General features: G+C 27.8%; 1 protein-coding gene across 2 annotated transcripts; it reads left to right on the plus strand.

The window, feature by feature from the left end:
* Positions 1 to 1,576: 1,576 nt before the first annotated feature.
* LOC135927926 (angio-associated migratory cell protein-like) lies at positions 1,577 to 12,376 on the plus strand. 2 transcript variants are annotated; one of them, XM_065464199.1, is made up of 5 exons: positions 1,577 to 1,697; positions 6,225 to 6,525; positions 6,895 to 7,449; positions 7,695 to 8,266; positions 11,814 to 12,376. In XM_065464199.1, the coding sequence occupies exons 2-5, from the start codon at positions 6,279 to 6,281 to the stop codon at positions 12,045 to 12,047; spliced, it is 1,608 nt and encodes a 535-aa protein (XP_065320271.1). In that variant the 5' UTR covers positions 1,577 to 1,697; positions 6,225 to 6,278; the 3' UTR covers positions 12,048 to 12,376. The 2 variants fall into 2 exon arrangements, with proteins under 2 accessions (XP_065320271.1, XP_065320272.1); XM_065464200.1 differs by having other exon boundaries at positions 7,695 to 8,182.
* Positions 12,377 to 15,303: the final 2,927 nt, after the last annotated feature.

The following is a 15,303-nucleotide window of genomic DNA, read 5'->3' on the forward strand; positions in this document are numbered from 1 at the left end:
AGCCGTTTAACAACACTCTTGGGGATGACATTATAGAAATGTTTTAATTTTGAAATGCAATAAAAAATAACTAAATTATATATATATTTGAAATTAAAGTCAATACCAATATTTTTATTATTAGAGATAAGTAAAAAAAATATTTTAAAAAAAAATGTTAAAGGAGCATAAAAAAATAGCTAATAGTTAGTTCCCTTTTGAAAAAATAATGTAATTAGCTTGCTACTTTTTTTTGTAAGATAGTGGTAGCGATAGCAAATTTACTTATTAAAATTAAGGTTAAAATTTAAGTTTATGATTTATTGAGAAAAGGTAACTAATAGGTTTGTAAGGAGAATGTTTTTATTGTAATAAGAATTGAGTAACCAACCTTTAATTAAATTTAGTACAAGAGTATAAGGATAGAACAATCAACTTTTATTTTTCGTATAGAAAGGCATATCCATTTTAGAATGTATTATATTATAAGGAGAAAGTATCAAGTATTAATTTTTTAGGTAAAGCGAAAGGAACAAGAAAATTTATTTATAAGTTTACTGAATTACCTTCATATCAAAATTTTCAAATTCTAACAAAAGTTGAAAAAGGTATAGAGAGATAATAATCATAATTTTCGGATATAAATAAATTATTTTAAATACCTTATTATGAAAAAAAATATATAATTTCTATATGTTATGTTTTTACAAAATATGGAATAAAAATAACCTATTAACACACTCACAAATATTACTTTGGCGGGATTTATTATACGTATAAAATTATTGGTAATGTCTAGGAATTAAATATTTTTATTAATTAATAAGAATTATATAAAAATAAATTTTTTTAAAAAGAATCTTAAACGGAAAGAAACATGATTGGCCATGATTTTAAAAAGAGTTAAGAATTTTGCCTAACCCAACAAATTTAATATCAATGTGTAGCCCAATACTTAATCATAAACTAGAAATATGCGTTATCTAATTTTCAGGTGTGGAGGTTGATTTTTGGAAAACATTGTATTAAATGATTATAGCATCTTATATAATAAAATAATTTGAAATGAAATATTAAAATATAGTATTTGCATATATAAAGGTAAAACCAATGTTCCTTGATTTAATTATTAAAAACTTAGTTATATAGTAATTTAATTAATAACATAATTAAATTTATGGGCGAAACGTTAGTGCAATTTCAAACAGTCTAAAAATATCTCTCTGTAGTATTTACCAAGTATAAAGATGGTTTTGTTGGGACTGTCACGGATTTTTGCTATCAGAATATAAATTCCCAAGATAGCAAAAATATAAGAGAGAAATTATTGTCACCATCTTTGTCAGAGATTATTGAGAAATTATAGCATGTTCAATGGTTTAAAGGGGGGTATATATCTTTCCTGAAAATATTTAACGCTTTTATCTTTAGTAAAATAAAACTGTGGATGAGTTCAAATGACTAAAAAATTATAATAGAGCGCTATTTGTTATAATGGTTAAATATAAAAAAATTTTTTTAATGATTCACATTTAAAAAAATGTTTATACATTCATTAGCAATTATATATGACGGTTGTCACTCTTCTAATTATAGCTAAATTTTAAATACATTAAAATGTTATGTTTAATAAATCATTAATATTTTTATTTATTACCTCAGTGTTTACTATATCCATAATTTATTCGGTGCATACTACACAAAAGAATGATTTAAAGGTATTTTTTATAAAATTGATAATCATATATAGTAAGTAAAATAATATTGACAACTGTAAGCAAAAACCCAATAAATGCCATTAAATTTGGGGCAATCCATCTTGGGAGAAGCTAAATACATGTTGTAATATTATTATAATATATAAATTTCAACCGTTTTATCCCATAAAGGATTTGTGTAAATATTTTAAATAATTATATTTGTTGGGGAAACACAATTAAGTGGCTTCCACCACCCAAAAGAGGGGGTATCCAGTGCAGTGAATTTGTATCCACTGTTTGGCAGTCAATTTACCCTACTGTAAGGGCCCATTTAATTAAAGAGGGATGATAGTACCTCTTGTGGATAAACCAAGATCCACTAGATAGTAATCTACACTACTGTTAGGGTCTGTTTAATTTAAGAGAACTTACAGTACATCTTTTGGATAAGCCTGGATCCACTAACTTACTCTACTGACAGGCAAGTTTAATTTAAGAGGACTTAAAATGGTACCTTTTTTAGAGAATGAGTAGAAAAAATTAGAAAATATTATATATATACATTTTTTATATATATATTTTTTAAAAAAATTAGTTAGATTAGAATGGTTTGGTTTAGCCATCCTTTTAATTGCAGCTTCTCTTGAGAAATATTAATGAGAAAAAGACAATTGACATATTTTTTTTAAATATGTAAGGCTTGACACCATTATTTATTATGGTTATAATATTCTTTTTTATTATTTTTTTGTTTTATACCTTAAAGCTTTTGTAATGGTGCTTACATGGTTATCTCTTAAGATATGACATAATAGTTCTATTTTCTAAAATTTAATAATTTATTTAATGGAAATATATGACAGAGTTGTCAAAGATTTATGCTAGAGATTATGATAGGATATTTAATGTTTAGAATATTTCTAAGATATTTATTGATAAAAACTTGAGATTTATAGATTTGATTTGTTATTTTTCCAGGTTTCAATGCCATAATTTAAAAGTGATAATTAAAAATTATATATGTATTTTGAAATTACTTAAAATGATATTTGAGTTCCATAATTTATTGAGTGAGTATTTTTGATTATAGATAATTTAGAGGTTATATTTGTTTTGGTTTTTTATCTATTATGAGGCCAAGATATTTATGATATAAAGTATATTATATTATTATTGAAGGGGAAATTTAATGGTGCATTTTAGAGTTTGATAGAAAAAAAAAATTTTTAAGTTTATTTTTAGATTCATGTTTTCGTTTTTTTGAGATAGATGTTAGAATATTATGGATGTTATTAAAATCTTCTGTGATGATGCATATGTCATCTTCATAGCATAACCAGTTGACGTTTTCTAACTTACAGGTACCTATAATATAGCTGATTAGTAAGTTAAAAATGGGAGGAGATAAAATGATTAATGTTTTTTAATATAAAAACTCATTTTTATACATGTAAATAAAAAAAAATCTAATTGATTTTTATACAATGAGTTATGTTTTAAAAAAAGTGTAACAATTTTTCTTTTTTTTGCTTAAAGAATGAATTTATGATTTTTACATTATAGAAGTTTAAATGCAAAAAATCATCAAAATTTGTAATTTTTTAATTTAAAAATCATAAATTCATTTTTTAAGCAAAAAAGACAACAATTATTACACACTTTTATTTAAACATAATTCTTTATATAAAAAAGTCAAATGGATTTTTTATTTTTATTTACAAGTAAAAAATGAGTTTTTAATATTTTAATTAATCGACTTTTTGTCTGATCAGGATCACTGACCCATAAACTCTTACTTTAATTATTAAACCTAAATTATTTTACAACCTTAATAAATCCAAAAATCATACACTTTCAACCTTCAAAAAAATACAATATAATAAACAATTTAAACTTTCCCTCTCCAACTATCAACTTTTATAAGTATTTAAAACAAATCAAATATAATGATTCGTGGCTCAATATTTCTAATTCAATAATAAAAGCTGCCAATTCAAAAATATTAAAACTCAATATGTAGACTAGATCAGCCCAGCCACATCCAATTTTATTAAATTACTACCTAATAAAAATTTTTAGAAAAGGATAAGATAAATATTTAAAAAATCTTTTTAATAAAAATAAATAATCTATTGGAAAAGACAAGAGAAAATATATTTACATTAAAATCAACCAAATATAAAACTTTAAAATTAAAAATGATCATTACAAAAATCTTTAAATTTACTCACATCATCTAATGATAAAAAAAATTAATAGTCTTAAAATTTCCCGCCTTACAATAACCCAGACTTAGCATATTCATCGACCACTACAGAAATATTTTTAATTGTAAAATTCCATTCACAAAATCTTAAACCTCCCAACAACTTCATACACATCCTCACTTCCCTCTAAAACACAAAGACATCATAAATGCTATAAATAAATTAAAAATTCACAAATCTAGTCTTATAACATATTAAACTAAATCCTAAAAAAATTCCCTTCTATACAACCTCAAAAATTCTATTCCCATACCAAACAAAATTTGCAAGTACCGCCAGAAATATACAAATCTTCTATCTTTAACCTACCAAAGATTATTTCCCCAAAATTACCAAATGACTACATAGACATAACCCTCACAACATATATCTATAAAATTTTAACTAACTTTCTATACAAAATAATAAAAAATATTGATAATAATACAAACAACAATATTGCATCTTTCCGTAAAGGAAGAAATGCAATTGAATTAATTACAGCTCTTAAAATTAGACTTGAAAAAGCTGCACTTCATAAATTTAATTTATATGTCATTATTGACATCTCAAAAGCTTTTGATTCAGTGTATCACATTCAATTGGGACCCCCTTTTCAAATATAAAATTAATACTCACCTTATTAAAATCATTATGAACATGTATGAAAATAGCTTAATTAATATTAAACATAACAGATTAATATCTCCTCTTTTCTAACAAAAATGGGGTAAAAAATAAGGTTGCATCTCATCACCTCCCATTTTTAATCTATTAATCAGTAATAAATACCAGTGATTTACAAAATGTTGACTGGTTATGTTATGCAGACGACATATGTATTCTCGCTGAAGACATCAACAATATCCAAAATATTCTAGCATCTATCTCAAAAAAAACAAAAATTCTAATTCTAATATTCACCAAAAAATTTTCTTCAATAATAATATAATATACTCTACGAATTCTCATAAATATCTTGGCGTCATAATAGATAACAAAGGCAAAACCAAAATAAATATAACCTCTAAATTTTCTATAAATCAAAAAAAAATTAGTACTCAATCTAATAAATTATAGAACTCAAATATCATTTCAAAATAACATATATTCAAAATTTATAATTATCATCTCTAACTTATGGTATTGAAACATGGGTAAATCAAATCTGTTACATGTTTGTAACTATATATTCTTTTTAACGATATAAGGCGATCGTTTTTTAGTAATGATATGGTATTGTGCTAAACTACATGTTGTAAATTGGATAACGTGATTTTATTATGATGTATTTTTTTACATAATTGATTTATTTTGGTTATAAAAAGAGATCTTGTATTATAAATTTTATCAGTAAACTTTTCATAGTAAAGAATCATTTAAAATCTTATATTTAAAATTAAATTCCTACTTCTAATAACATTATATACAGCAATTCCCCTCAACAGACTTTTAATACCCTACTAATTCCTATCGATTCTGACGTCCAAGACAAGCTAATTTCCCCACTTGTCAATAAAATCTAAACAAATCTCAAGTTTTTATCAATAAATGAGAAAATAATCTAAACATTAAATATCCTATCATAATCTCTAACTTAAATCTTTGGCACTTCTGCCATATACTTCTATTAAATAAATGATTAAATTTTAGAAAAATAGAACTACTATGTCATACCATAAGACATAACCATGTAAGCACCATTACAAAAGCTTTAAGGTATAAAACAAAAAATAATAAAAAAAAGAATATGGTAATCATATTAAATCCTGGTATGGTCAAGCCTTACATATTTTTTTAAAAAATAAAGTCAAATGTCTTTTTCTCATTAATATCTCTCAAGACAAGCTAGAAAGAATGACTAAACCAAGCCATTTGAATCTAAATAATTTTTTAAAAATATATATAAAAAATAAAATAAATATATATATATTAATTATATAATATCTACTAATTTTTTCTACTCATTCTCTAAAATAGGCAGTAGGGTAAATTACTGTCAATTAGTGGATCTTGGCTCATCTATACAATCATCCCTCCTTAAAATGGGCCCTAACAGTAGGGTAAATTTACTGTCAAACAGTGGATGCAAATTCATTGCACTGGATACGCTCTCTTTTGGGTGGTGGAAGCCACTTAATTGTGTTTCCCTGGTGAAGGACAAGACTATAAATCATTAATATTTTTATTTGTTACCTCAGTATATACTATATCCTTAATTTATTCAGTGCATACTATGCAAAAGAATGATTTTATGGTATAATTTTTTAAATAGTTGTTATTTAATTTTTTTTTTTAGAAATTAAGACAAGGTGTTATAAAAGACATTGAAAGGCAAAAACAAAATAAATAGATGGAATCTGCAAATAGTCACAGCAGCAGTGATGAAGATGAAAATATGATTGATTTAAAAGATTGTGAGGAAATTATTGAACTGAATGATGAAGATAAGGATGCTGATGTTTGTTCCTTAGAGGAAAATTTGGACGACATAAACATAGAAAAAAATTTAACAAGCGATAATGAAATATTATTTCAAAATCACACTAAACCTATATTTTCTATTGATTTATACATGGAAAAACATCTTATAGTCACAGGTTTTATATGAATTTTAAATAAAATTAATAAATAAAATATAATTGAATATTAAATAATAAATTGTTAATTTTGAAATAGCTTATAGCAAATTTTTACTGACTATATTAATTATTATCTATGTAATATGAGATAACAAATAAGAGGTAATCTATTACCATTTATTACTCTAGATTTTTATTTATTGAAACATTTTTTACAGAATAATTTGAGTATCTAAATTTAGATTAATTTAAATATATTAGATAGATGCACAGTTGTTTTGCACAATTCAAGGCTAAGGTTATTTGAGATTCTTCCTTCTCTTGTGTAATATTTCATATTTTTTCCAACATACAAACTCAGGATTTTATCACTTATCAAATTATTAGGTGGTGAAGATGATATGGCCTACATATGGGAATTTTCATTTGACAATCAACACAATCCTTACATACCCATAACTGGCCACACTGATTCAGTTATTTTTGCCAAATTTGACTCCTCTCATCTTTATTTGGCCACGGTTGATATGTCAGGCAAAATTATAGTATATCTCTTGGAACACATTATCAAATCCTTTTTAAATGAATCTATTCTGTGTAAAACAGATAATAACTGCAAATTAACACATCATTTAAACTCAATAGAAGGAGATGGAATCTCCCAAATGCTGGGTACAGATCAAAAGATGAATGATGAGGCTACTGAGGAGACTTATAATGGTTATTTCTCCCGGAAAAATCCCAGATTTAAAGCAAACAAGCCTCTAAAACCAGTTTATACCCATGATCTTGAAACTGACATAACTTGGGTTCAATGGGGAACATCACCTGAGCCCCGTTCGCATCCTAAACTCATTATAGGAACTGAATTTGGACCTGTGCACTCGCTTGACTTATCTTTCCATTTGTCCAAGGATAAAGGAGTGAAAGGAAAAGACCTGGGTAAAATTACATTTTTATTTTTTTATTTATATATGACTTATTTTTGTTCTGATTTTTAATATATCAGGGATCATGTTTAACTGAAATCGAGATTAAAATATACTAACTAGCTTCAATTTTTTTAAAATTTTGATCATTTTAGTCACTTAGCCTGTAGGTATGATATGCTTTAAAATCTTGGTGTAACCCCCTCTATTTATGTATTTTTGTATCTAATTTTTTTTTTAAAAAATTACTCACGAAAGACCAAGAATTACTGCATGAGCAGATATTCGCCGATGGTAGACTTGCCCGGGCCAGTGCTTGTAGATGCCTTCCTGATTCCAATTCCGATACTTTTGTAGTAGGTTATTCTGACGGAGCTCTCAAAATTTGGGGTCCTTCAAATTATTCCTTATCTTTATTCCCCACTTACTCCCATTCTTCCAAACCTATACAGCCAAAATCTGATGCTAAATCGTCTCATATCCCTAGACCAGAAATCACTTGTATTGAAGTCTACCTTCCTCCTATAAAAAACAATCGCTTATTACAAAACCCGAATATGTCTGGAATTCTGCCAGATTATTACGTTATATCCGGTGACGCAGATGGCGGTATGGAACTTCACAACGGCGCTGACGGGAAACACCTAGGCTCATTTAATATGGTTGACAATCACGTGACTCAAGATCAATTGTTGTCTGTAGAGACTCTGAGTATTGCCACTAACACTGGCCATTCTACTGAACAGGTGATGATGTCGGCCCATTTGAGTGGTTACATATGTGTGTGGGACCTTAAAAGAAGGAATATAAGGAACTTATGCAAGGCTCACGTAATATTTGTGCAGTCTATTTATTATAGCCTCAAATAAAATTTTAATTTTTCGTATTCATTCAAGAATGCCATATAATAAAAGTAATCTGAACAGTTCAATTTCATCACAGGTGCAATTAATATTTTTGGTACAAATTTTGACATGGATATTTCAGTGTTCTTTGCTTAGTGCTTATAAATCACTAAACTTTAGCCAACCCCAGAACGATTTAGCCAATATTCAATCCTAAAAAATTGGTCTTGATCTTTAAGTTGAGGCTCAAATTATGTTAATAAAAAAAATGGCTTGACCATATTTAAGTTAAACAAAGTTAAGTGATTTAAAGCACGAGTTTTGCTATTTGATTTATAGTATTCATTTAAATTACATTGTCTACATAATGTAATAATTAATTTAAAACCATATTTTTTTAAGTTAATATTTAATTTTTTTAGAGCCTTCAAAATTTTGTCTTGAGTGAGAGTGTGCGGTTGCATTTAGTAGCTATTTATGAGCTTACTTTTGTTAAAAAACCCATATTTTTATAAGTTAATAATTAATTTTTTTATAGCCTTCAAAATTTTGTCTTGAGTGAGAGTGCGTGGATGCATCTAGTAGCTATTTATGAGCTTACTATTGTTAAAAAACCCATATTTTTATAAATTAATATTTAATTTTTTTATAGCCTTCAAAATTTTGTCTTGAGTGAGAGTGTGTGGATGCTTCTAGTAGCTATTTATGAGCTTACTATTGTTAAAAATGGGATTTTAATGTTATGGATATTTAAATCAATTTGCAGGTCCTACAGGTCATTAGTATTTATTAAATGACTTTTGGGTACTGCATGAAAAAAAAAACTTGACTTAATGAAAGACAAAATATTTTAATTTCAATGAATATATATATATTACTTTTCTTTAACATTTACCATTTATACCTCTTTTTTATCCAATATAAGTAAAACAGTAAAACATTTGTTATAAGCATTAAAAGAGAATACATTTTTCTAAATAACTAACGTTTTTGGGGTTCCGGGAGAAGTATGGTCGCAAAGCTAAAACTTGAAGGAAGTGACGGAAGGACGCCACCAGAAGTGAAGCCTGCGGCTTAATTTGACTAAACACGGGAAAACTCACTCGGCTAGGTCACTGGATTACCCACAAAATCCTTTCGGACCAGGTAGATAATCACGCCGATTCTCAGTATAGCGCGCATCCAGCCCTGACATCTAAGGGCCAGAGACCTATTATTGCTCAATCACATGCGACTGAAAATATCTCGCCTATCTCTCTAAGAAGCTTTGTTGACGAAAAAAAAATTATCGAAGTCCTAGTAAGTAGGTTAGAGTTTCGTTCGTTTTCGGAATTAACAAGACAAATCATTCCACCAAAGAACGGCCATGCACCACCACCCACTGAATCGTGAAAGAGCTATCAATCTGTCAATCCTTACAGTTTCCTGACCGGGTGAGTTTTCCCGTGTTGAGTCAAATTAAGCCACAGGCTCCATTCCTGATGGTGCCCTTCCGTCAATTCTTTTAAGTTTCAACTTTGCAACCATACTTCTTCCCGTAACCCAAAATATTTGGTTTCCCGAAGGCTGCCCGTCGGGTGTTTAAAAAGTACCGCGACGGATCGCCGGTCGGCATTATTTATGGTCAGAACTACGGCGATATCTGATCGCCTTCTAACCTCTGACCTTCGTTCTTGATTAATGAAAACATTCTTGGCAAATGCTTTCTCAGCAGTTCTTCTTTAGGCTATCCAAGAATTTCACCTCTAGCGCCACAGTAGGATCCCCAAGTCCGTGATTCCGAAAACCTACAAAATAAAACCGAGGCCCTATTCCATGCATCGATATTCGAGGCATCTTTAGCCGTGATGCGATAATTTAGGAGATTAACACTTATCAATGTAATTTTAATTTTTATCCTTTGGTTTCCTCTTCTTTGTTTATTCCTATTATTTTACTAACAAAACAAAGTCTATTTATTCAAAATATCACAGAAGATACTGGTAGAGCGGTAATGCTTCGCCTTCGTGACCAAATTACTCTCCCTTTTTCTATGCCTTTCAGCCGGGTTCCCTTTAAAAAACTATTCGTATTACATGGTTTGTAATTTCATTATTTTTTTTTTGACCAAAAACATGTCCAATTTGTATTTGCAGCTATTATATTTTAAAGACCAGTATGGCATGATAGGTGAAATATTATATATTTTATATCTTAAACATATGAAATCGGGCATATTTGGAATATTTTACGTTATATATAGCATTTAAATAAATATTAGGCTCATTATGATCCGCTAAATCTCCATTTAACTTTCGAACTTTGGCTCAAGGAAATTTCTGGTTAAATTTCCGTCGACAATCTCTTTTCAACAAACATCAATAATAACTTATTTGCACTTGGGGCTAGTAGTGTCAAGTCGGTCAGTCACTTTCATAATTAATTTCCTTAGTCCTCGCACAGACTAATAATATTGTCAGTATTTTCATTCGACCCGGCCTTAAATCTTTGTAAATAAAATATGGGCAAATGATTCCAAAACTTTATCCAAGGCCTTTCCAGTATCTTTTTTATTTCATCAATAGTAAACTCTATTCATAGAACCTTAATGATCAAACTATTAATATACTTTAACCCTTATACATGTCAATCATATATTTGTGGGTTATTCATCTTTGCATTTACCGCTGCACTCCTTCCTTGTTCGACAAGATATTAAAGATACCATTCTAAAAAAAAGTGAACTCTCTTTAGCATTATATATTTGCCCAATTTCGCGATAGAAGATGGTCGAGGTTAACAATAAATGATATTACAATCATTATCAATAAAAAAAAATCACTGGCCAATATGATTAACTTAGTTATATTTATTATTATTATTAATATACCTAGGTTCGTTTAATTCCAATGTAGGATTTACAATAATAAGGATTGAAAACTATAGTACTTACATGATGAATTATAAAATAATTGGTATTAATAAAATGTATTAAATTTTATTTTTTTTAATAACAAGATCATTAAAAGATATTCTGTCGGGAATGTATTTATAAATATAATATATATCAGTTTAAATAAGTTTTTAAAAATTAATATTTATTTCTTCCAAACAATCTTAGATGTCGAAATATTTTCTCTGTCTCATAAGCAAAATGTCCTACAGTTCGCCACTTTTAAAATGCGACTAAATTAATATATTCATTTATTTAAAAATTCATTTTTCAAAGCGCTCTGAATTCTCGACGTTCCATGTCAACATTTGCACCGAAAATGAAAATAGCACCCTTGACGTAGAAGGATTTACCTTACAGTATAGGGCTAAATAATGATATCGTTTAAAACGATGTCATTCATTTTTTTGTCTAATTTTGGCATTCGTGTCCACTGATATCTCAGGAACCTAATGTGCCTGGCTAAATTGGATTTATGAGGATTTAATTTATCTAATTAAAATGGTTGGGTTGATATGATTTGACATTGGAATTTATTTTTTTTAAATCGTATCAGGGGGCTTGGAGGAAATTTTTATTTTATATTTCGATATTTAATAGTCCGGCGTTACTAAAGCTCAATGGCTCTCCGAAGAACCAAACCTGGCTCACATAATAATATCGGCTCATTTAGAAGGCTATATATATCTATGGGACAGCAGAACTGGAGCGTCGTTAAAACAGTTTAGACCCCATGACCTCGATATATTGGACTTTGTGGTTTCTAGTGATGGGAAATATATAGCAACCTGTTCCGAAGATGCTCGCGCTAAATTGATTGCTTTAGAACTCTGAAGAAAAAAAAGTAGAACATACCATTTCTTATATTCATCGATGATCGGACACATTGTGATTCAACGCGGTGGTGTTTGTACAAAAATAATTGTCATGTCTGTAAATATGTAAACTAATTTCGCGTTATAAATTTATAGCTAAATAAAAAAAATTGTATTTTAATTTTTCATAACTTTTTTATTATTATTATTATCTAAATTTATTTTTAAAAAAATATATGTTCGCCTGCCAATTTTACTAACCTTTTAAGCTCGACTAACTCATTACTGTGAGACAGACATTATGGCCTGGACTTATATCTAAAAAGTTAATAAATGATGTTCCTCCAACGGCAGGGGTAAAAAGAAAATATTCGTTAAATTTGCGCGAATGGGACATTAGTTCAAGGAGCAATTGTATCAAACTATATATTAAGATACCCTTTTTCGTATTTTTTTTTATTAAAAGTTTAGGGAATGGATTTTAACAAAAACTAAATTTTTTTACTTAATGAATAGAATAAATTTTGCTTTCCTATTTCAAATTTACAAAACAGATCTTTGAACTATTAGTTCATTATTTAAGTAAGAAGAAGAAAAAGTCAAGAATTTCTTAAGGCATTTTGTTACATCTAGTTTACTTTCTTATCAAATTAAAACGATGTCTAGAAATATCAAGCAAAAAAAAATATTGGTTATTAATAAATCAATTTTCTCTATTATAATATAAGGGATGATGGTATAACATATTTGTAATAACACCAAGAAAATTTTAATTTAATGGTATTCTCTACTAATTAAGCTAAAGGGTATAAAATCTCACTTTTAAAAAAAGAGGAGTAAGGAAAAAAAAGGGAAAGTTGTTGCTTTCATATTTATCAAGAAGATGTTATTTTGCCTAAGAAGCTTAATGGGATATAAGAGCCACTGGGGCCAAATGCACCTTTGGCCTTCATCATAAACAGGGTTGCCAGGTCAAAATTTTGAATTTGAGGACCATTGGTATTGTCAGGTTAACTATGGAATATTTGACTCCTTTTTACTCCCTTAATTACTACTTTATCATTTTTTAAAACCTCACAAAATCAGTATCGTTTTAATTATATTTTTTCAAAATTGGTAAAATTTTATTCTTATATTGTGGATTTGTTTTATATTTATTATATAAAAGTAACTCCTGTAGTAGACCATATTTATTTTATAAAATGAGACATTTTATTTATAAATCTATTGAAAATATATCAATTTTGTAAACAAACCATCTCATTTTCTCCAATATAGAAAAATTGCTTAAATGGATAATTTTTATGCGAGTAATATATATAGACCTACAAAGGTACCATTTGCACGGCCAAGCCCGGATTTTTTGCAACAATTTTTTTCTGTCCCGCCCGGGTTTTATATTTTTAGATTCGGCCCTATTTTTTTTAATTTATATTTATTTATGATCTTTATAGCTAATAATGACTATTCCAAATATTTGGTTTTAAAATATACAGCCCGGCCCGGGTTTATTTTAAAAAAATAAAATACGGCCCAGCCCGTGTACTTTCGGACTTAGGTCCAGACTGCAGGTCTCTCTATATATAAATAGTTTTGTATTTATAATAATGTTAATTATATTCCATTTTTTGATTTAAATTTCGGAATTAAACTTTTTCCGTCGTTATTAAAAAAAATTTGTAAAATTGATTGCAGGACATTATAATTTTGTTTAATCATAAATTCGGTCTCTAATGTTATCAGAGTAAACCTATTTCTCTCTTTTCTCCAGGCAGTCCGTATCAGGCTAAAAAGTCTCTCTGACTAGGCATTCGAATGATTTAAGTAAAATACATGTTCGCATATTATTACCAAGCACTCCTCTTCTTTAATACCATCTAATTTTAAATATTCCCGAGAATTATAAAAAAAAATAGAGAGTATAACAATCACCTCCAAGATATCAATATCTGTTTGTATTTTTCATTATATTTATTAAATTATAAAATCCATCAATTGATAGCGTCATAATATCAATGTTTTTATGTAAAAATCAAATTTTAATAAATAATCAGCTTCGTTTAAAAATAATCAATTAGGGTTGCATATACACAATTAACTGGCATTTTTAGCTATATAGCTATAAAATTTATTATCTATTTTTGTGAATATGAACATGGTTGTACCATTATTTTATTAATTCTTATAGAATCAAATTTTCATATTCCAGTTCCATATTAAAAATATGTAGCAAACTCCACATGTGAAACTAAGCTTAAATATTCTTCCCCCAATTCATTTTTAAATTAAAATTTCAAAATCATAGGACAAATTTTATAATTTGTGTTTTAAAAAATATTTTTTTAAAGTTGATAAAAAAAATTCCAATAGCTCTAGCTATTAGGGATAAGGCATAACAATTCTCACCATTTCAAATCATACCACTCAACCAAGTCTTGATCCTATAATTCGCTTAGTAGATGAAATAAATTCATTAAAACACTTCATAACAATAGTTCAACGTCAAAGGATAATTCATTCATGGCCTTTATACAAGAAATGTTTGAAATATGACAAATGCAACCAATCTGTATTAGGTCGGCATTGTTCTGCTTCAATTCGATAACAACACTTTGATTTCCCGCAAAAATTCGCTGAAACATTATAAGCACCTAAAGTTGACATCAATCTGATATATTTTTCAATAATATATCTTGATTTTTTAATCTGAGAAAGATTTTAAAAATAGTTTTACAGAAATTTTCTTATTTAGGTTAAAATATCAAAGGATTAAGGGAAATGTTTTAAAATTTCCTTTATTAGTCAGTAAAAATGGCAATTGGATGGTTACTTTTCGAAACTTCAAGAATACGCCTTTTGATTCAGGCATTACTAACATATGCAGGTGACCCAAGCTGATGGGGAAATGGGAACCTAACAACCCTGATCATACATCATTTAGAAAACATTTTATATATCTATAACATTAAATATGGCAAAAATCTAATAACCAAAATTTAATTTAGTAGTTTTAGAGTTGGTTCAAAACCTGCTAAAATGCAATCATTTATCACTACTTCTTGCTAGTAATGTTCCACACTTATATAAAAGAAAATTCTATGGTGGTTGTGAATTTTTTTGGAAGAAAATTGATGGATCAATAATATCATTTTATAGAATATTTCAATGGATCGAGAACCCCGCCGTCCCCGTATAATCGGCGCCACTAAAATAAAGTAAAAATAAAAATCTGTTATCACCGTCGATAATTGTATTTATTTTTATTCCAATCATTA

This window comes from Gordionus sp. m RMFG-2023, chromosome 4 (genome assembly GCF_954871325.1).
Source record: "Gordionus sp. m RMFG-2023 chromosome 4, tfGorSpeb1-WG-v2, whole genome shotgun sequence".
Lineage (NCBI taxonomy): Eukaryota > Metazoa > Nematomorpha > Gordioida > Chordodea > Parachordodidae > Gordionus > Gordionus sp. m RMFG-2023.